This window comes from Hippoglossus hippoglossus, chromosome 10 (genome assembly GCF_009819705.1).
Source record: "Hippoglossus hippoglossus isolate fHipHip1 chromosome 10, fHipHip1.pri, whole genome shotgun sequence".
NCBI lineage: Eukaryota > Metazoa > Chordata > Actinopteri > Pleuronectiformes > Pleuronectidae > Hippoglossus > Hippoglossus hippoglossus.
Window position 1 is genome coordinate 6,364,191 of NC_047160.1, and position 23,677 is coordinate 6,387,867.

At 40.3% G+C, this 23,677-nt stretch overlaps 1 protein-coding gene across 5 annotated transcripts in view; it reads left to right on the top strand.

Annotated features, from left to right (window-relative positions):
* Positions 1–23,677, top strand: part of il1rapl2 (interleukin 1 receptor accessory protein-like 2) — a 373,733-nt gene that overhangs the window by 301,682 nt on the left and 48,374 nt on the right. For all 5 annotated transcript variants that reach the window (XM_034597454.1, XM_034597453.1, XM_034597457.1 and 2 more), the window contains one exon: positions 14,407–14,481. In XM_034597454.1, the coding sequence (XP_034453345.1) occupies positions 14,407–14,481 (75 nt within the window). The remainder of the gene's footprint in view (positions 1–14,406; positions 14,482–23,677) is intronic.

Consider the following 23,677-nt stretch of genomic DNA (forward strand, 5'->3'; position numbering starts at 1 on the left):
TAAGCTTATTTGAATATTTTCTACCTTTGGCTCTTATCCTGTTTGTCTGGCTGCTCTATGGGATTGATTAAATTGCCATAATTGTTAGTGATAAGAGAACATGTTGATAAGCAGCTCCTGAGCTTTTGGTTTATTAGTTAAGTGAAATTATATATACAGTAATTATAATTGTGCTAAGCTTCCAGGACCTAACTGGCACATGTTGTGTTTCCACTCAGTGCACACACAACATGAATGTGTGAATATGTCACACAGCACTTTTTGTGTCTGTGACCGTAAGGACTCCTGCAGATGCGTGTTTGAGTGTGTGTTTGTGACTCATCTGCTGTATGATATGAAATCTGAAAATAAAAATTGAGACGACCAGCAGATTCTTTTGAAGTCCCCGTTGCCATCTTTCACTTCGTAAACACTGACAGTTGATGCTTTTTTCCAATTATAGAAAATGTTCTATAGACTGTAAACCTGAGCCTAGCAATTGGAAATCAAGTCTGATAAATTCGGGTTTGTTGAAAGTCTGTGCAGAGTCACTCAAAACTTAGAAAGAAAGGCGACAGAGACCAGTGAACACGTACACATCCCCCCCCCCCCCCCCCCCCCCCCTCCAGTGTCATACAGGAAGGCCCATGGTGGTGTCAAAACACAGCCGTGCTAAAATGAAGGCTTTACATCTTTTCCATCTATAAAAGTTTCCGTGAAGCTGACACACACACGGTGACTGATGGAATGACAGTTTCTCCTGGGAACAGTCATTTTAAAATTCCTCAACACAACGCTTTAATGGACACAACTTTCTTACTGTTGGGAGTTGATGGTACTTTTTGTGTCTGAGATATTTATTGTTTGAGTTTTTCATTCGAGGTCTCATCAGAGCTTCGCAGCCCTGACCTTAGAGCACTTCACCTGACAGCGTGGTGACTTAGGATTGGATCGCTCTCTTATTTCACTTATTTGTTTCTGACGTTTAGTCCAAACCTTCGAAAACTTGTGCACAAAGTAACACACAGTATAATTAAAAAGTAGCCGGACATCAATGGAAGTAAACACAGCAAGTGAGAACAGAATTCAAGCCCTGGCTGTACCGACACTGTGTGCATGTGTGTGTGTGTGTGTGTGTGTGTGTGTGTGTGTGTGTGTGTGTGTGTGTGTGTGTGTGTGTGTGCGTGTTTCAGTGGATGGGGACAGCAGCAGGATATTATATACCGTAGGTCTCATTCACTGTATAATATGCACCTGCACTTTTCCTGCTCTAACATGTCAAAATGTTGCAAGAGGGAAAACAGAAAATCTTATGAAGTCAATGAATGGAGGAGAGTGGAAAATTAAATCAGCATGACTTTAGGCAAAGATACATTCATGTGAGTTGGAAATGTTTCAAGTTAAGTAAAAGAAAATAAGACTTTTCCAAGGCTTTCAATTTCAACTCATGGACACATGAAGAAGTTCCAGGAAAATGGATGTAGTGGAGCTCCTGATCAGTCATCGTCCAGTAACAGCTACAATCTATCCGGCTAAATCGCTGCATTGAGAGATGGAGTAAACAGGCTCTGCAGCTCTGCATGAGAGGAGTAATGTGGATTTTTAACATCACAGCATGTGTTCTGGTAGACCCACATGTTAAAATAAATTACATGTAAATATGAAAAGTCTAAACTCTGCCGAACCAGCCGCACACAACCTGGTGACCATTAGGTTAGCCACATTCAGTTTCATGCCTGTGCTGCCACCAAATGAGCCAAATAATAAATGAATGCAGGTTTGAGGGGAGTCATGTAGTTTTCTATGTTCCACCAATCTTTCAGAATATGAAAACATTGCACAACAATATGCTCTTACATCTCCTAGTGCCCAGCTAATTAAAACAAAGTAATAAGACACACCATAAAATTGATCTCTATCTAATGCAAATGTTTGTCTTTTGAGTTTAGTCCACCAGAAATTAAACTGCAGCATTTTCTTTACTATGATATATTCTAGTTGGCTTAGTGTCAAGAAGGTATTGTCAAGAAAATGCCAAAAATTAGGGCAAATAAAAAAGTCATAATATTTCCTACAGCACTGATTTTGATTTTCATATTTTGTAGTGTTAATCGTCTGTATTTATGAACAGGTGGCCTCAGTAATCAATAAACTAAATGCTGCTTTCACATGATCAATACAGCTTCGTCCTTAGTATTGACTTCCATGATGAATATGTATGGTGCCGCATTGTGTCCTTTACTTTATCTGTCTGTGTGTGTGTGTGTGTGTGTGTGTGTGTGTGTGTGTGTGTGTGTGTGTGTTTGTGCACGAGTGCACTAAACATTACACACATATTTCATGATGACAGATGAACACAACATTGAGCAGCAACAGTATTTAATGAAATGGACGTCAGAGACATGTTCCTTGTTAAAAAGCAAAGGTTTGAATTATCACCTATCAGATATCACAGTAAGGTTGATTCTGGGCCAGGAGACATCCATCGATCAGGGTGTGTGTGTGTCTGTCTGTGTGTGTGTGTGTTTGCATTTGTCTCTCTATGTGCATGTCTGTGTGGTTGATAAGCTTACCTTGTGCTTTGGCAGCCAACTCTATCCTCATTAGGTGTGTGTGTATGTGTGTGTGTGTGTGTGTGTGTGTGTGTGTGTGTGTGTGTGTGTGTGTGTTTTACTGCAGGAATATGGATTTTGTTGTTATCTCGCAATTTGCCACACTGCTTGTCTCAGACAGTCACTGCAGACAATGAAAATGTGTGAGGTAAACTTCAGGACGAGGTTATGGAAATGACATCAGTTTCATTAAAGCCACAAATTGCAACACATCGCAACAATGTGCTCCATGTGCCGCAAACAGTGAACATTTACTCAGGGAATTTAGTTTGTTTTCACTTGAAAGAGAGAAATGTAATGAATCCAGAGGTGTGGGGGAGAGAGAGAGAGAGAGAGAGAGAGAGAGAGAGAGAGAGAGAGAGAGAGAGAGAGAGAGAGAGAGAGAGAGATTTCCTATAATTCATCCAATGACAAGCTTTCATCATAGGAAATGAAGTGATATTTAATTCAGAAAATTCACCCTCTAATGATGGAAGATAGAGGTGTGTGTGCATATGATGAGGGTGGTATGTAAATTTACAGCTGTGACTATGACCTCTCTACTTACAGACAATGTGTGTGTGTGTGTGAGAGAGAGAGAGAGAGAGAGAGAGAGAGAGAGAGAGAGAGAGAGAGAGAGAGACTGTCTGGAGCTGGCTCTACTGCTCTTGGTGTTCATTTTCTCTCTCTCTTTTTCAGTCTCTAATGTCCATGTGTTTAAATGAAAAATGTATTAATGATTGAATATGTCCTAGACAGTGACAGTGCATTGACTGATGACATGATGAACAAGCTCATTATTAAAGGTCTTATCACCTCTCAGCAGAAGCAGTTACACACACACACAGACACACACACACACACACACACACACACACACACACACACACACACACACACACACACACACATCTCTTCTTGTTCAATGTCATATATGCATTTGTCATCTTAATCAATATTTTGGCCCAACTTACCTTTTTTAAAAGTTGTACAAGGATCTTTGTGGGTCAGGGTTTCCAAAAACTAACACACTGCTCCGCAAGATGAATTCTGTATAATGACAGAGAGGAAATCAAAGAAAAGGCAGGAAACATTTTAGTGGTGGACATTCCGTTATGAAGACGACTCAGTACAGCACATTCCTTCACCAAGGCTGAACAATCCCACACGTGATTGTTAAATTCTTAGAAAAATAGATAATAAAAGGAAGTGGTCTGATAACAATGAATCATTTATTTGCCATAAAAGCTCATTTTCACACATTAACGCAGCACAATGGGATGCAGACTTGAATGAAGAACGCAGAAGGAGATACTCCGCTCAGACGTGTTCACAGAAACACCGAAATCTCAGTGTTCAGGTGAGGGGTGGGGCAGCAGGCAGAGGCAGGAGGTCCTGTGTGGATCCTGCTGCAGAGATCATGTGTCACTGTTCACAGCACATTCACAGCGGCAGCGGCCCTTACCATTAAACGCTGTCCAATCCCGTTGTCTTTCCAAGTTGATATATCTCTTCTTCTGTGTTTTCTATCTCTTTTCATCCTGACATATGTGTATTCTTTTTTTTCCTTTATTTTGCGTCTATCACATGTTCGAAACACCATCAATGCGGCCAATCGCTCATGGTGACTCGTGCAGAGGATCTCCTGCTGTGTTCACACATGAGCTCATTAGACATTTTTTACCAGGGGTCTGGCAGGAGAAACTCTAGAGAAAGTCCGAAGCATCTGACTCAGACATTTGCGTTCTCGCATACAGCCCCTCCGGAGAATGTCAGGAGATTATTAAGTGCAGGTCTGAAAGCAGCTCTAGTTAAAGAATGTGAGGAACACCTACCATAATTTATTCTTCACCCGCGATAAAATTTAATGGTTGGTCCCCAGGCCCTGGGCCCATGTAGTTAATATCGTTATCCTGCGAAGAAAATGACAAACAGACTTTAGTAAAAGCATAACCTCCTTGGCGGAGGTAACTATGATATCTTCTTTAATGACATCATGAAAAGCCGTTTGACTTTGAAAATTACAATGGATTAGCTCTTTAAAATACCTGGTAACAATAACTGTAAAAGATGGTTTGACTATTTCAGCTAAACCTCTTAATAACTTGTCCTGATTAATTTGCTTTACTTTACTTTCTGCTCTGAGAGAGAAAGAGAGAGAGAGAGAGAGAGAGAGAGAGAGAGAGAGAGAGAGAGAGAGCGCACTGTAGCCTACAGATAGCAAGAAGATAATTAGCTAAATCTCCATGGGTGGTTGAGCCACCCCCAGTCACTATTCTGGAAATAGTGTGTGTTCCCATCCATGCTGCCGGTGTGACTAGCAGCAGTTAGGTACGAGTCCCTTAACTGATCTAAATCAACTAATTAGAATCACTAACTACAAACACACACTCATGACAGCTGTCGTGCTTCAGATGAATCCATACTTTTTGATTGGGATCCTCCTTTTGATCTATCATATTCTCCTGCTCTCGCTGTGTTTTGATGGTGAGGTGTCACATCTGCCTGTGGGAGCACCTCAGCTGGGGACCTGCACAGAGATCTCTGGGGTCACCAGGAAAAGGATTTTTCATTGTTACCCTCTGAAGAGCGTTTTACCTTCTGATGAGTCTCATCAGCAGCCTTGGCACATTCTGCAATCAGTGCATTTTGTCTGCCTGATGAAATTAGATTTTAAATGAGGGGGCGTGTTTCAGCATTCTGTAGTAGAACCTTTTCAATGTGACTGTGTTATTACATTCATGTGCTGCTGGAAATCAAAGACAAGGGACATTTGACATCTTTGGAACAGAAAGGTCTTCTGAAGTTTGAAGTTGTTGCATAGGGCTTTCTCCTTTATCCATTTTATCAATCCAGTAGAACAACTTGGAGTGCTTCAGCGTAGTATTGGAAATACAATAATCAATCAGCCTTAGAGCTGCAACACTATAAAGTTATCAGCTTTTAGATGCACTAAAGCTATCACTGCAGTGACTGCAGTCTTTTTTCTATCTGCCAGAACTACATGAATATGTAAAGAAATAAGTCACATGACACCCAGGGCACATGACACGTAGGGGCTCCAGACAACAGGGGCCTGGGGGCCCTCTGACCCCCCCCCCACTCGAAAGAAACACATGATGAAAAGCAGTCTAGTTTGATACCAAACCTCTAAAATTATGAAGCTTTTGGCAGGAAGCTAGTGGCAGGAGGTCTTGTTGGGGGTTTGTGGACTAATGTAATGAGCTGTTTTGGGGGGCTTCTCTCTTGAGTCCCCAAGAAATTGTGAAATTGCGTTACCCTGACAATATCTAATATCAAGAAAATTTAGATAAAATCGTGTTGCAACTGAATCAAAAATAGAACAAACTTAATTGATACTTTCACTTAAATGTGCTCTTTGAGCTGTAAAATAAATAAAAATCATATTTTTTACCAAATTTAGAATAAAAACGTGCATTTATGGCTCAAACATCTTAGATCTTTCAAGGCCAATGCTTATGTAGAGTCAACAGTTTGGGTCGCCCTCTACCAATCAGAGACGTCACCCACCCTCTCCTGCCTGTGCCAGTGACTGGAACGGCTCAGGACCACTGCGCTCCTCAGACACAGTTTAGCCCAGACTGTCTCGGCCCCAGCCGCCTGTGCCGGGGGTTCAAACCGCTCGGGACGACCATGAGCTTTAGTGCTGCTACTGGAATCGTCCGTCATATGGCGAGACAACCTATAGTAGGTAGGAGTATCTCAGCCCTGCGTTGCAAAGGCATTTTTTTCCCCACTTCACTTCATCCTACAGAAGGGAAGTTACACTTTCATTACATTTTCTGGGAAACCAAAACAAATCTTTATGCTTGAACAAACTAAAAGCATGATGAGGTTGTATTTTGCAGAGAAGACATTGTGATATGATCCTCCGGAACCACTGGACCAGACTGTTGACAGTTAAAGCTGTTCATCTGCTGTCTGTCACAGCCGAGCTCATCATGTGTTGCTCCTCTTCCTCTGGAACCTCCTCCTTTCTCCAGAGAGCCCCTCGTTTGTAATTTATGACTTTAATCATCAAGCTCTTTGGGAAGAGTTAAGGGAGAGCGTGCTTGTTTCCTCCATCAGGGTGTCCCTCCAGTGTGGCTCTGCTTCGGAGCAGATGGTACCTGTGATAATGGTCGTCGATGCATTCGTCGAGGTGTGTGTGTGCGTGTCCGTGTGTGGGGGGTGTAATGTTTCCCCCACCTTCAGCACTTGCACCAGGGTCACATTTAAGCCCATTGATCTCACACACTCTTGCTGCACACAGCGTGATCCGCCCTCGGGCTCTGGCTCGCTCCAAATAGCGGCAGATTGCACCAAACAATGACTTTACCATAAACCTGGACTTGCATCATCCATGCTGTGATTCAGCTCTTGTTCCATTGGTTTGTTTTGGTTTTTATTCTGTACTGAATTAGTCACCCGTTACATTTCCAATGTCGATATTGAGATCCAAGAATGCTTGCGTCAGACCTGCTTTGTTACAGCCAACATCCGTTAGGAAGATCGGCCTACTTCTTTATAATGTGGTACCAAAATAATCCAAACATCTGGTAGATATTCAGCACTGAAACTCAAATGCTAACACGTTAGTACACACCAGTAACTGATAACAGGTTAAGTGACAAGCAAAATACTGTGTAGTATTTGTGTGGAGGAATGTTAGTGTCCTCTGTTTCACTGTGGCCACTTGTTTTCTCAGTGACAACAATGACTTTGTGTTGATGTTCTCATGCTGCCGAAAATGAGGTGGTTCACAGAAGAAGGAGACAGCTGATCAGCATCACAGCTATCACAGCATAAATATACATGTATGATGCACATACACACACACAGCGTCACACACACACACACACACACACACACACACACACACACACACACACACACACAAATAGAGAAAATGCAAATGACTGTTTCTGAAAGGGTTTGCTTTTAATGACGTGTTAACTTCCTGTCTATTTAGAGACATGAATGATTCTCACACACACACACACACACACACACACACACAGATAGTCAAATCTTTTAACACCACTTCTCTGTTTTGCTGTTTCCCTCAAAAACAATGAAAGGAAACAGATTTGTAGTTTGCTTGTTGACAGATCCCCCCCCGCCGCCCATTTTATCATTAATTATTTAACGTCACTCAGTATTCATTAACAGAACAATAATGTGGATATTTGCTTCTCTGTGAACCAATGAAATCGTTTTATTTTCCCCTCTGATCTCCACTGTCGGAGAGAAACCACGATAAGTCAAATCAGAGTGGATTCGGACAGGACTAAATGAGTCTCGCTATGAATAGGGCATGACATACAAGTCAAAATGTATCAGGAATAAACATAAACGTCTCCCGCTTCTCCGCGCCGCCAGACATTTCATAATTGCCCAAAAGGTCAAAATCTACTTGATATACAGAATATATCATCTGGTTATGCACACTGAACAGCACAGAATGTACACACTTCTCCGTGTTGAAGGCTGACTGTGTAGTCTATTCCAGGCTTTTCGCTCAAACATGTTATTCAGTACAGTACTGAGGTCCCATGGTACTTGAACTGGTTATTAACATGGCTGCCATGTGTCTCTTTCAATTCATTTCAGGGAAATATTTAACTTTTTACGATGTGTTGACTGCTGTATTTACTTACACTGTTGTGTTGCTAAATATGATTCTACATGCTGTGATTGATATACTTAGATGTTGCACTGCTTAACATTGAAGTACACAACAGTATATACAGGAGCCACCTTTCCCAAAGGGCTTCCATCCATTATCTATACCACCTATCCTCTTGGGGATCGCAGGGGGTAAACAGGAGCCATTGCCACATTACACCTATCATTCTACAATCTTCAATCAACCTAAGCCCTAGATGCATGTCTTTGAACTGTGGGAGGAGGACCCAGAGAAAACACACAGCAACATGGGGAGAATATGCAAACTCCACTAAGAAAGACCCCGTCCAAACTGGGATTCAGACTGGAAACCTTCATTCTGTGACGGTGCTTACTATTATAATAATTATCTTTAGGTCCAAGTTCACCAAGTATTCCAGTTAAAATGCTGCTTACATAATAAAAGCATATATTGTCATTTTAACATCTGACAGGAAAGAGTACTTTTAGATTTGATACTTTATACAAGGTCCTGGGCTCAGATTTTCAGGGCCACGCAAACACTGAGCGTCTTTGCTGGTTTCAGACCAACCCAGTTGTTGTTTGTATCATCCAGCACCCACCTTGTTCAAATAACAAATAGCAATAACAAAAACATATGGCAAAAACAATTACACTTCTGTCCATCTGAGCTCCAATGGATGCACTCTTGAGGTGGTGGAAAGCGACCAACAAAGAGATAGTACAGTGTTTTGCCAGTTTTCTCTTGTGCACATGAAAATACACACACGCACACAAGCCTGCTGGTGGTCCAATATTAATTTCTGCCAATTTTTTAAATCTAATTCATATATGATAATGCAGCAAATGGTAAAATGATTGAGGAAGAAAACACATTCAACTGGTTTGCTTGAGGGTAAAGACACACACACAACATGTTTGTATAAAAAAAAAAAACTGCAAAGTTCTTAAAGTGTGAAGTTTTTTCTTCTTCTTTGTGATCCTAAATAGCGCCTGACCTAAGCTTTTACATTCTCCAGCATATTTATCAGTTGTGACATTATTTCTAAAAAGCCACAGCTCTGACATCTTTTTTTCTGTGTGCAAAGCTTTCTACAGAGATGATACATTTCTCTCAAATGAGGAAAGATTTTCCCCCCGTGGCAAAAATAGAATGTCCATTGTGTCAAAGTTCAGATGAGACACAATGTGTTTTGCAGGTTCACTGAGCAGAATGCTGCAAAAGGTCAAAATGTAAGTGATCCTTAAAATGCTGAGGTCAGTCCATCTGCAGTACGAAACAGTTAAGGCCAAATTACAGGAATAATAGCCATCATGCTGAGTAAATGGTGATATACAGTCACTTTGAATATAGTTTTAAATGTTAAGTAATGTCCTTTTGGCTTCTGTTAAAATGGAAACCTTTCTCATGCTGTGGATCTAACACTCTTGGGATTTTTAAATGGAAAAAGGCTACATTTGGTCTCGCACACAAACTAGATTCATTCCATCTGTGGAGATAAAGTCTGCAACACAACAGTGTTTGTTTAAATCTGCTCCGAGCACCCGGACAGCCGAATTGATCGGCTCAGGATGGTGCACGTGGAATCAACGTGTTCTGAAATCACAGAAAAGTTGTCAGACCAAACTTTGTGTCGCTAATTACGTTCATAGTGAGGTTCTGATGACACGCATTACAACATTAAATTCAATAGATTTATATCCCCAGTAATCATTGCAGTATAGGAGCGGAGCAGGAAAACAAACTGGCTGTTTTTCTGACCTAATGTGCTGGACTGCATCACACTACCTAACAAAGTGCATATGGAGCAGCACTGCAGTTCAAGTCTTTGTAATCTGGTGTTGTGTTGTATGGTCAATGTACATTGTCTGGATGTAGATCATGTCAGGTCTGGTGCTAAGCTTTTTTTAAATAGAAACATATATAATATCTTTTCTAATGCCAAAGAGGGGATTTGTTGTGGGCAGTTGCTAGATTTGACTGTCAAATTGTAATGCACTCTTGATTTATTCCAGCAATAAATATTAATTTTATATCTTGCTGTTAACAACAACTCACAAAGTTTTCCAGGGACCTCTTAATAAAACTACTATTTCTCATCATTTGGGTCACTGGGTAATCTTCCTTTTCCTAAAGAAGGGCCCTGTTAAGGAAGTAAGATTTGCTTGGCTGACCTGATAGCCGAATGGTTAGAGCACATGGGTGCACGTACCTTGAGAAATTCTTATTACATTATTGATATTTAGGGCTGAAATGATGAAAGTTGAATGATCCATTAGTTAGTCCACAGGAAATTAATTGAGAAGAATTTGATCATTTATTTGAACCCTTTTTCAATGTTTCGTATTAAACCGAATATCTCTGGGGTTTTATTTACTGGACAAAAAGAGACATTTGAAAACACGAAATTAGAAAAATCAGAAATTGCAGCTAGTAACTATTCTCATCAATCAATTTACAGCAAGCAGCTGTTTTCACCCAGTTATTTAAATCCGACAAACCTGTTCAGCACCAAACAACAGACAGACAAAGTTAGTAACCATGTGGTGAACACGGAGGAGCATCTGGCAGCTGAAGAGCCAGCTGCAGTTTTTAAATGTTAGAGACCAAAATGTAACTGGCAGAAAAATGTATATTCAACTAGTTCTACAGTCTATTCTAATGGATGCTGGCTTTGTTAATGGACAATGACTATTAATATTCATTGTTAAAATAACGGGATTACAATATTGCATTTCAGCTTCATTCATTGGACCAACTTGGCAAAAACATATTGAATGGTACAGCTTTTAAACTTCAGCAGATATTTAACTTTGTGTAAATTATCAGTTTCCCTTCCTATATTTGTATTCATCCATTGCCTCGTCTAATATCCATGTTTCCTCAAACATGGGAGAAGTCCAACAAATGGAGCTTCCCCCGCACAACCAGACCTCGACACAAACACAGCAACACATCAACAGTGAACTGTAATTTTCAAGAAAAGCTACCATTATGAAAAGTTCAAAGATCTCAATGCATGATTGTGTTTGCGGTGCAGTGTGCTGTGAGCTCACAGTAAACAGCAACCCCATCATTATCCTCCTTTCACCACACACCTTTTGATATTCAGATTTTTATTCAGGTTAACACAGACCCCATACACACAAACACACACACAATCTTCCTTCAGAAAGCTGGCTTTTGTGAATTAGTGGCACATGTCTTTGGTGCATCTGGTGTTTTTGGTTGATTTTTTGGTCATTTTGTAGCCAGTGGTGTTGCTATGGGGACGTTTCTGTCTATCTGAGCAAACAATTTACCTAAGTAGCACAACACAGCAAGGCAAACTTTTCTTTGCTTGTTGTGTGTGTCGTTTGATAAAGACATGGATCTATGTAGGAGAGACGCACTGCACCAGTACTTAATCACTTTGACACAACTCCTACTGTGCCTCCTCTGCGACTGTGACACAGTCAAGTTAAGTCGCCAAATAGCAGGCAGGTGCACGCAAATACACCTGTGTACCCCCAATAAACATCACACATATCCAGACTTAAACAGTCTTCTCTTGCATGAAATGACATTTTCAAAATAAAAATCTACACGGGGGAAAGAAATGAAACTGGAAAGGTGCAGTATGATAATAAAGGACGGAACAGGACAGTTGTAGGTCTAGGTGAAGGGTTGTCTCATTAATCTTTAAAGGGTGCAGCAGGAACCTTCAGAATGCAAATGACATTTTCAGACTTATCAGAGAAACAGAGACCGGGATCGAATGACCGAGAGATTGACGGAGCGATTGGAGGAAAAAGCGGAAAAACAAGGAAGCAAAGAAAAATATTCATCAATAGGATGATTCTTCTTCTCACCTTGAGAAACTCAGAGAGCATTTAGACCAATGTGGGACACTGTCAGTCAGAGTAATGAATCAGTTGTATGTCTCACTCGACACTAATACAAACACTCACACCTTTGTTAATGTGCGTGTTAGTGTGAAATACGTTGACAAGTGGACCAATAGTTACACAGAGAACTGCGGAGGGATACTGACTCATCGTAATGTGAACACACTTCAGAGCATTACAACTTCCTGTCAATGCAAATGTTCATTTTCAAATTGATCGCACCCTTTATCTAGCAGCTTGAGCAAATCTCCCCTCCCAAAACATCTGACAGTAAAATCATTTCGGTGACTGATCTCTAATGTTTAACGAAAGATCAAACTGATGACAGTTTTCAAGTGGCATCATTTTACCACTGACAGACATTTTTGTGCTTGACAATGAGGTTAAAACTAGATGACAGCCATGTTGTCTGTGAGTCTCCACTGAGCCACAGCTGTGCTTTGGGCTAATTGCTGGAAACGTCAGTAAGCTAACATGCTCTGGATGTTAATGTTTACCAGGCACAATATATAGAATGTCACTAATAGGCGGACCGCGGTCTGCATCAGGACCGACTGAGCAAGAAAAGTGGGATGTGATATAAGAGAAAAAGAAAGAAAAGTAGGTGTTAAAGTTGTTCAGTTGTTAATATATGTTTTATTGTTAAAAATATTGGTTGAGATTATTAAGTTAAAATTTGTGAACAAAAAGAAGAAAATGGGGAAACTTTATTTACATAGCATTTGCACTAATTGATAATTTTTGGAGAAATAAAAAGTCCGACCTGACGATGGCACTAGATGAAAGATGAAGGCATCAACACAGTTGTTACAGTTCACCCAAGGGGTCCATGCATGTCTCACTAAATCTCATGAACAGTTGAAAGTGCCAACCTCAAGGTAATGCCACAGGAAAAATGAGAGAATCACCAAAGTCATTAGGATGACTAATGACATAGGAAGGCACAAAGTGGCTGAGGATCAGGAGGTGGAGGAGGTTGTCCACGAATCACAGGGTTGGCTGTTTAATCCCTGCTTCCTCTAGTCCACCTGTCGAATCGTCCTTGGGTAAGACACTGGACAAGACACTGAATTGCTCATTGTGGTTGGACCAGCACCGTGCCTGGTAGCTTGTTTCCATCAGTATGTAGACGTTTGTGTGTGCATGAGTATTAAGAGGCAAATCCAAAAAGAAATGCTCAATTTAAATGCAGGCCTTTTATCATTTAGGCTTCATCATCTTGGGACCATGAATGTCTGCATCCAGATTTCATGGCAAACCATCCGATAGTTGTTGAAATGTTTTAGTCTCAACCAAGCTACAGGCTTTCCAACCATTGCTAGGAAGTCTAAAAGGGGCGTAGCTCCATGCTGTTTTTAGTCAAAGCCAATTTTTCATTAATCGCATCAATTTTGTTCTTTGACACTTTCCATTAAGCTTGATGAATGCAGTACTGCATTTCCACTATGTGCGCCAATGCTTTAAAATGGTCAGTATATCAAGATGATCAGGTGATATATAATTTCTATATCTTCTCAATTATAAACACAGAACAAGTTGCAAGTGCTCTACTCTCAGCTTTAAAGGAATAATGGAAATACTGAAACAAATCAGGGACTTTTCTTGGAGGTAGTGAGGGGAAAGGTGTTAAACAGCAATCAGGCGGTCAGAGTCCATTGAAACTTGCTTTGGTTTACGGCAGAGTGTCTGCTGCTCATCAGAGTGGAAACAAAGTCAGACATCTTGTCCGCACAGAGACATAAAAACACATGATGTGAGGTGTCTAGTAGGTGTGACACTCTTTATTTGTGGCTCTGTGATGCTGTAGGAAGGTGATCAGTCAGTGCGACAAGGTCAATCGGTTACAGGGACTTTTCCTCACCGAACACTGTAGCTGTGTAGTTCTACAGCCACATCCAGAGCCCGTCGTCTTCGCCAAACCAAACCTCAGAACTACAATCTTAAAAAATGTCTTTGTGTTTTGTTTTAAATGAGAAGACAAAGACCTTTTGACAATCAGCGGTGTTACTCGCTACAGTGAGTGAATGAAACTCTCGAAGTTATTACTTCTTAATCAAGAATTAAGACATGCTTACTGATACATATTAAGAGTTGTATGGATGTGAGGAATGTGCTGTGAATTGAGAGATAAAGTGGGCTTCTCCTTTACCTTTGTGGTTTATGGATGTCAGAAGTGTTATGTGGGGAGGGATGAGCTAATAATGTGATGTCTATGTCCACCAGAGGCAAAGCTCATTAGTTTAAAACTCCCACTTACTCTTGCCCTTATAATTAACCTGTCCCTCTGTTTGTCTTTCAGCTCTCCAAACCACGCAGCCTCCCAAGGTCCTTTTCCCCCCAGAGAGGCAAGACACAGCGATAGAAATCACGCCTGGTAAGAACCAACACCTCCTCTCTATTTATTTATTCTTGGATTAAAGTGGTCACGCTTGAGGTCCTCATTTTAAAAATGTCTCCATCTTTTTTGTGAAGTGTTCATTTTCGTGGTGTTTGGGCATCACTGTGCCTTTCTGGAACACTGCTATGGACACTTCAATATTTCACTGTCCCTGAACAGCCCTAGTGCTACCCTCGCTTGACCTTCAGCCATAAATGAACCCCGAAGCTGGAAACTGACTTGGTGCAAGGGTTTAACAGGAGTCGAGCAGGAGGCACCTGCAGCGTAGGTTTTGATTTATTGTTCAGAGCTGGATGTCACCCCTGCTTAAAGTATAAAAAGAAAACATACTTATACCTCATACCTGTGTTGCGATGGAGGCAGGTGACAGTTGGATGTGATAGACGTCCACCTTATTATTATTGAATATGACATATTTCTATTTCATTGCCACACTTACATCCTTCAGTTAAGAGAATAGTGAGTCGGGGTCGGTGCAGGAAGTAGTTTGCTAGAAATGTGTGTTTCAATTTTCTCCAAGTGGTCTTCACTCTCAAAACCCTGTCCCAACTGACATCAGAAACTTGTAGCAGAGACGAAAAAGAAGCCAAAGCAGATCAGTCATTGTTCAGGTGTCTCCATAGCTACCATAGCCCTGACAATGGCATGATATTTCTGAGGAGGAGCGTTTGGCGTGGACGAACTTTACTTCTACCTTGATCTCTCTTCTGTCTGTCGGTGCTGCACTGAAGGTTTCCCACGGTGAAAGACCAAGTGACAAGTGCACAGATCAGAAAATATAAAAACTTAAATGAACTACTGGATTTAATGTACAATAATTGAAATGAATTATACCTTAAATTTAAACATAATTAGTGTACTACGAGAAATACTGCAGTAACATCTAGTAAAGCTTAGTAAACTCCCACACAGCCCAGATCATTTCTTTGGCTTTCATAGTTTTGGGCTTGTCTATTATCAGACAAGAATGTTCATATGAAGTGCCTCTGAAAAATCTGTGTTTACACTTATTGAAATTGTCTTTAAATAGCCAGTGCCAACATTTTAAGATTTCTTTCTTTCTGGTACGCCTTGGTAGCTTAACGATATAACACTGTAATGTCGAAAGGTTCACGCCACAGCCAGGGGACATAAGTTGCATGTCACTTCTCTTTCCCCTGTCTACCTGTCTATATATTTATTTTTAAATTTTTTAAAACAGGTTTTCCTTAATATCTGTGCATGGCAAATGCACAACAATGACATATTTAATAAACATTTTATTTTATTTCAGGAACCTTAATGTGTGTAAAATAAAATATAGTTTGTGACATAAAAGTGAAAACATTTTTTTAGCTCCCCTTGAACATCTTAGGGAAGGCTTTCAGGGGAGCTTGTGACTTTTTCAGGGGAGCCAAGCTACCTTTAGCTCCCCCGTAATTCAAACCCTGGTTATGGTTAGGGATGATTATGATTATTATGATATATAAATTGCGTGGGGGCGGGGCCAGGGGGCACAGGCTGATATCTGATTAGCCCCTGAAGTGCCCCTGTCCTTTCAGTTGTCTTTTAAAAAGAGTCACTCTATCAATGCAAACAATCAATATGACAATTTTTTCAGATTTCTTTATTTTCTATATTTTGTGGCTTTGCTCAGCTAGCTATAGAGCAACAAGAGTAAACAATGAATCAGGATATTGTACATGGATGTTGGACATATTGGCCCCTCTGTGTAAATTGTGCCCCCTTTATGGCCCCAGATTTAGAAAGATCCTAGATCTGCCTCTGAAACTGTGGTTAAAGTTGGAATCTGACCAATTTGATTGTGATGGTAAAACTACCCACTTTACATTCAGCCTCACAACATAGAGGATCCAGTAATTCCTGAGTGTTGACATCAGATATAATCTCGAGGTGCAGAATAGCTCAATATAAATGTAATTCCTGGTGATAGTTGAGGTCTTCTCTGACTGTGTTGGATAACTTCCCTGACTCTAATGTCTTTTGTAATGATTCATGTGTAGAGAAAAACTCCTTTGGGGCTCGTGGGAGTCACATGATGTGCAATTCTGACTGTGGTCACTGTGCCAAAATCCCTCCATCAGCTGGCAAGGTTCCTGCAGGTTTAGCAAAGAGATCCTTTAGCAAATCCTGGGCAGACACAGCCTCTGTCTATATAGAAGTTAGAGGTCAGGTTCAGTTGAGCAGCAGTCCTGAAGCTCCCGGTGGTTTGCTGTCTTGGGTCAGACAGCTAAGATGGTGTCTCTGTGAGCACCCGGCTGCTCTGCTGGCCTGTCTGAGCTCTACCCATTCCAGTCCTGCTGTGTTTTTGTTCTTTTATCTCCTCTAGTCAGCGATTAACAGTGACTTATGAGCAGATATGCACTCAATCCAATTTACATTGTGCTAAAACATTTACAGAGTCTGCACAGGACTCGCTGCAGCAGTGTCTTATCTACTGATGGAAACTGACAGACAGTCACAACCAAGACATTTTCAAATGTGGTCCTCTCCCTTTGATTCATCTTCACTGGGTGATTTTCAGATTTAGAGGAAAATATATTTCGATCTGCAATGGACAGGAACCTCAAAACTTGTTTTAGCATTGGTATAACAGAAAAAAATGTCTGAAATGTGAACAAAAACCTATGAAGGTCTTATAAAGATTTGCTGAAAAGAAATACACAGAATTTATAAACTGAAGCAAAAGAAATCTCATTAGGATTATCTTGTGTACTAAACAGTGTGTGTTTGCTGTTGTGGGGCCCAGTTGGGTTGCTTCTTTACCAGCTGTGTGTGTGTGTGTGTGTGTGTGTGTGTGTGTGTGTGTGTGTGTGTGTGTGTGTGTGTGTGTGTGTGTGTGTGTGTGTGTGTGTGTGTGTGTGTATTGCAAATGTGCGTGTATTCATGTGTGTGGCCTGCTGTTCTGCAGTCTCTCTCACAATGTTAGCACTGTAGGCGGATGTACGTGCGTGGATGTGTGTGTATGTGTGTGTGTGGGAGTGTGTGTGTTTGTGTGTGTTCTTGTGCTGTGTGTTTCCATTAAAGCTAGATTGATGTAGTAACAAATAGGCCCTAAGGCCTCTGTACACTGATTGCAGCAGGGACACCTTTTAATGGGCGCCGCAATCTAAACCCCAAATACACACACACATACACATACACATACACATACACATACACACACACACCTACAATAATAATATACACAGAAAGACACATAGTATGAAAACACACACACACACACACACACACACACACACACACACACACACACACACAGTCACAGCGTGACCCTGCGGTACATTTTTAATTATCATCTTGTTTTAACCTGAGGGAGATTTACATCAGCAACCACAGTTGTGTTGTTCATTTTCCTCATCTTTCCTTTTCTCCTCTGCCACTGTGTTCCTCTCCTCTCCTTTCACATCCTCTTTTCTTTCTTCTCTTCCTCATCCCTTGATTCTCTCTTGGCTTTTCAATGTTGGTTCCCTTTCATTTCATTTCATTTTTTTTTCTGTTTTATTCCCCTTTTCTTTTCTTTCCCCTCTCTCGCCTCTGCTTTAGTGATTATTCCATACTGCTGTAGGTTATAAACACAATTTATCAAGCTCATTGTTATTTTACTGATGTGAGCTACAGGCAATAGACAAAAAAGAGCTCATAATTAAAGATTGATTCATGATATGAATTGTAAAACACAGAAGAAAGATTTGTGCTGATTGAGCAGTTATAGCACTAATAAATGCAGCCTTTATAACCTTATAGTGTAAGAAGTGTGTTGGTGGGTAAAGCACATTCAATACTATCAGTACTATTAACTGTTAGAGTCTAAATAGACTTAGAATAAATATATTATCAAAATACATCTAAATGTCTGTCTAACTAGCAATAAGATTAGGGTTTGTGCTACAGTTCCAGTCTTGGGTTAAGTGCAATCTTCATTCTAATAACCACATTTGTAATTCTCTTGATTTATTTCCTGCCATTTTTATTGCTTATTCAACTTATTTACAGTTTCTGAATGCTAATAGCTTGAATACAGTCAGGGAGACTGTTTATGAGGAGAGGAAGGTTTTTTTACGTTTTTTAATGCAGATATCATTTGTTCAGTCAGGGAAGATTGACTGCGCATTAAGCTTGTTTATAGTAAAGATTTATTAAATGCTAAAATCATATCCAGTACAAATTATTATAACCAGGATGACAATTGTCAATTATAACATGAGGACAATATCCCCAAAATAAAGGTCTTTTTCACACTAGATAAATTTCCCAAACTGTATTTACTAAATGCAAGCTTTCACATCAGCGATGCAATTTCACTGAGATTAAACAGAATTTGATTTAGAAACCAGCACTCTGGTACATTCCTGTAATTCATCACAAGTTCAACCCATTGTTAGGATTCCTCATTTACCCTCAGTGATTTGTCTTTCTAATGTTCCGGCCCCTAAAAGTCAGTCACATTTAAAGTCAGTGAGGCAAGGCTAATTGCTGGACTGTTAAACGTTTATGTTGTCTGTCTGTCGATATCCGTCCCCAAGAGAAACTCTCCATCTCCATCTACTCTCTCATCCCCTCAGCATGGTTCAGTAACTGTGAAGTGTGTGGGTGTAACAACTGCTATTACTAAACCTGGCTCAGTATGGTCCTGAACTCTGACTGATGAGTTGAGTACAAATGTCCAACAGAGAAGTTGGTATTAAGAAACTAAAAGAAACTGTTTGAAACAGGAAGTGTGATCCCTACGTCTCTACGTCCCCACGTCCCTTCGGTGCCGCAAAATAAGGAGTAAAATCATGTCTACCCACAATGCATCACATCAACCATCACAATTTCATACAGAGCTCTTCATAAGTATGTATCATATACTGAAACAAACACTTATTGAAGATATTTCCTCTAAGACTGTGTGGACGATAACAGATCTGCAATATTATTTATGAAAATCTAAATAAGGTACAGTAAAAAATGTTTGTATGGTTCCCAAATGAATGTTTTATTGTTTTTGTTTTTCCAAAGCACAGAAAAAAAATAGGTCAGCCTAAAAATGCAAGTATGTATGTAAATTAGCCAGCTTAATGTTTAGTCTCTCAAACTTGTTAGAAGTTTTGCTATTTGCCATAAAATAGTCCCACAAACAGTTCGATGTAAAGCTATACAGAAGATAAAACTGGTTAACTAGAGCTTTAGCAGGGCTAGCTGTTAGCTCCTGTCCCCAGTCTTTGTTGTGCTAAGCTAACCTTCTAATGGCTGATGTCATTTCATATGGGTACAAATCTAACACAGTGTGTGTATGTGAATGAGTGAACTCTAATATAACAGGATATAAACCTGAGCTGTCAGTGTTTATTTGCTGATGACACGCCAAGTTGTCTGGCAGATTAAATAACCACCATGGAAACATACACACAGATGCACACAAGTGCGTTTGTGGGCAACATATTGTACATGTGATAATTACAGCCTCATGAAAATCCAATGCACACACACACAAGTTTGTGCAGCCATTCTTATTAGGACTTTACAATGACTTTTGTTCATTGTGGACAGCCTAACCCAAACCTTGTCTCTAACCTTAATCATGACCAATTCATACATAACCCGAAACTAACCACATCAATCAACTGTCAGAACATTCACTTTTGATATTCTTTTAATGTCTTCTATAGAGCTCCACAGTGTGGTTAAATCCAACGCATTTTCTGAATAGAGATTTTGATTATCAGCCATAATATTTTAATCTTCCGAGGTAGACTGACCACAAGCTAAGATTGTGTAATGAAAAGTGTACTACACTACCTACAATCCTCAGTTGTTATAGCGACAACTCTGATTGGTGGAGCTCACTGTTACCATGGAAATCTTTGCAACAAATGCAAGATCATGCAGGCTATGACCGGATGGTTGTGCTGCCTAACATTTACAGAGCAACCATGATATCTCTTTCTAACATGTTAACAACGCTAACATTACACTACTAGGTTACAATACTATACACTGTGAAACGCTATATACACAAGACACAAACTAAAATATATTGCAACTCTATTTTAAGTCATTGGAAATTGATGAATCCCAATGGTTTATGGGATGCGTAGTTCCTTCACTCTTAAAATAATTTGTACCTTGTCCCTTTTCTTGTTTTCCAAGATTTCAAGTTCCAAGAAGTGAAAGGGAAACTTACTTCCGTAACAAGAGCTGTAAACCATGGACGCTGCTTCAAATACAATTCGAACAAACTACAAAACAAAAAAAGTTCAAAGATCTAATGTTGCACAACAAAATATGCACAGATACTTTTTGCAACTCAACACACACACACACACACACACAAGAGTATTAAGTGTCAGTGTGAGGTTGAATGGCAGGGTAAGATAAGGGGGAGGCAGGCTTTCTATCTTTTTCTTCTCTCTCCCCTCTTGTCTCTCTTTCTCTGTCTGTCTCTGTCTGCTTCTTCCGCCATCGCATTTATCTCTCTACGTCTGTCTTCCTCTGTCCCCGCAAGGTGTCTCCCTCTATCTCGCTTCCCTTCCATCTGTCTGTCTTCCCTCTGCCGCTCCCCATATTTCTAACTGTCCCTTTGTCTTTGTCTTTCAGCTCGCTGAGTCTTTTCGTTCATGTGCTTTAAAGTGGTGGTGCATCATGTCATTATTCCCTTTCAAACTGTCACACGGCGATAACGTGAGGTGGGAGGGGCACAGGGTGAAATGAATGCAAGAAAGGTCTTTATATTTCAGATTTTCTTTCTTGAGAGAGACAAGTTGTGTTTGAGGTTGCTTGTCATATTCAGCCATGTAATTCAGAGCAGAACAATGCAGCACAATAGCTCCATCTTATCTGAAAAAATAACATAACGATTCATTCATTTATTTTTGCTTGCCCACTTGAGAGTGATAAAAACCTTGACTCTGTAATAAAAGCTGAAGTACTGGTGCTTAAATGGAAAGTGGTGAGAAGGTTTAAGATGGATTAAAGTGGATAGAAAAACTGTGGGGAGCAGAAACCAGTGAAGGAGGAAAGGTAAAGGGATGTGAGAAAGAAAGTGAATGTACATGTTGGTGAATGTTTTGTGAATTATCTATTATACAATATTTAAAGCAAAAATAAAATTTGACATGTGAAATATTTCAAAATATAGGAGTGACACATGATGAGACAAGGGAAGGTAGAAACAGTGATAGTGATGTAATGGTGACAGGTGGAGAGCATCTTGCTTTGCATTTAAGTTTCCTTAAAGTTTGCTTTTGATTTTGGCGCACAGGTTGTCAGGTGAGAGCGGCCATACTGCCTGTGGGAGCCACGCGTCTCAGTTTCCATGCTCATCTGTCGAATCTGTCACAAACACCAATATTTGCAACACTTCCTTAAGACGTTTCAAAAATGAAAGCATTCCAGCGTTTCTTTGACTGAATCCATTCATTTGTTATAAACAAGGTTTTTATTGTTATTTTACGACCCGAAGACGCACGGCTTCAAACCATAGAGTCCTGGCATTTAGTTGAGTACACAGACCTTCTTTCATTCGAGGAAATACGGTTGTGATACCAGGTAACTTCACGTAGCAGCTCCGCAGCAGGCAAGCTCCCTGTGTGAACAGCAGACGTGTGTGAGACGCAGCAGATCAGCAACGCTGCCGTCACTTACCACACATACACCCAGTGTGGCCGGGGCATAAGTGGGTACCTCAGGGCAGGTGGTGTGCTGATGGGCACCATGGTGCTTATTATTGTTTGCCCTACTTGGTGGCAGTTACAGGATATCATATGCTGGATGTTGAAAGTAGATGCATCTTATGTGGACAATAAGCACTGAAGCTTGTACACAAATTAAGTTCTTAACGAATAAAGATAGTTATTTGGATTGAATTTGACAGTAGTAAAGGGAGGAAGGGGAAGGCCTCAGGAAAATATAAAGATAATGGGAAGACGGAAAGGAGAAGGGAAGAAGTGAAAGGGAAGGAAACAAAAAGAGTTTAGAAAGGGTTGCAAGTAACAAAAGAGAGGAGGAAGTTGTGACGGTAGGACATTGTTAAGGATGATGGTAGATAAAAATGGGGCAAAGGGAGAAAAGGGTTGGAAACAGGGCAGGAAGGTAGGAGAAAACATTATTTATAGCTAAAATCCACTAGGAAAACTAGGAAGTAGTAGCATCAACCTGTATGGTATATATATATACAGTATGGTACATATGTAGCACAGGTTAATTTATTGAACTTGTCCAGTGGAGTTGCACCATGCTGCCTGTCATTCAAAGTACAGAACATTACCATTGGTGGGATCCAGCAGTAAAAGATTGCTTTCTAAAATCATTGTAAGAATATTGGATGGATTATAATATTATTGATGAAAATACATTAGGATACAACTTCTGGGCACCATGAATTTCTGCCCCAGAATTTGGACCAATTAGTTTAGTAGATTTCACTTTAAAAGTGAAAAGCTTCATCAAAGTCAGTCGACTCCATCCACTCGGGAGCATGTATGACTGTGAAAAAATTATAATGGCAAATTCATCCAATGGACCAACCAACCAAGACTGCCATCCCTAGAGCCATGCATGGCCACACAGTAATGAGAGTAAGTAAAAAAAACTGTGAAGGCAAAGAAATAGAAAGGAAGAAACTGCTGAAAATAGCTGAGAACAAAGTGTCAGCAGAGGAAAAGTGAAGAACGGATCGAGTAGAAATAAGGGAAGAGAGAGGATAGAACGTCAGGGGGGACAAAGAAAACAGAGGAATAAAGTAAAAGAAGCCTGAAAGGTGGAGAAAGGAAGTAAACACAGAGAACGAAGAAAGAAGAAAAGTTGGGATTTACAAGGGAAAAGGGTGACAAGGTAGGAAGGAAGGAAGGAGACACACAAATAGACACACTGGCCAATAAGACTGTTGTATTGTGGGAGTATCTGAGACGCCTCTTTATCACTGTCAACACATGTACATATTGTTTCACAATGCACAACCAGACTACATAATACAGAGCAATGTGTTTAGCCTTTCAATCAGTGTCATAATGTGCAAAATCACACACACGCACACACGCACACACACACACACACACACACACACACACACACACACACACACACACACACAAATCTCTCTTGGTAGCCTTGATTTAAACAGGCTGCTGACAGACATCAGACAGCGAGGAAATGGAGGGACACTTTAGAGAAAATGCAGTTTAGAGAA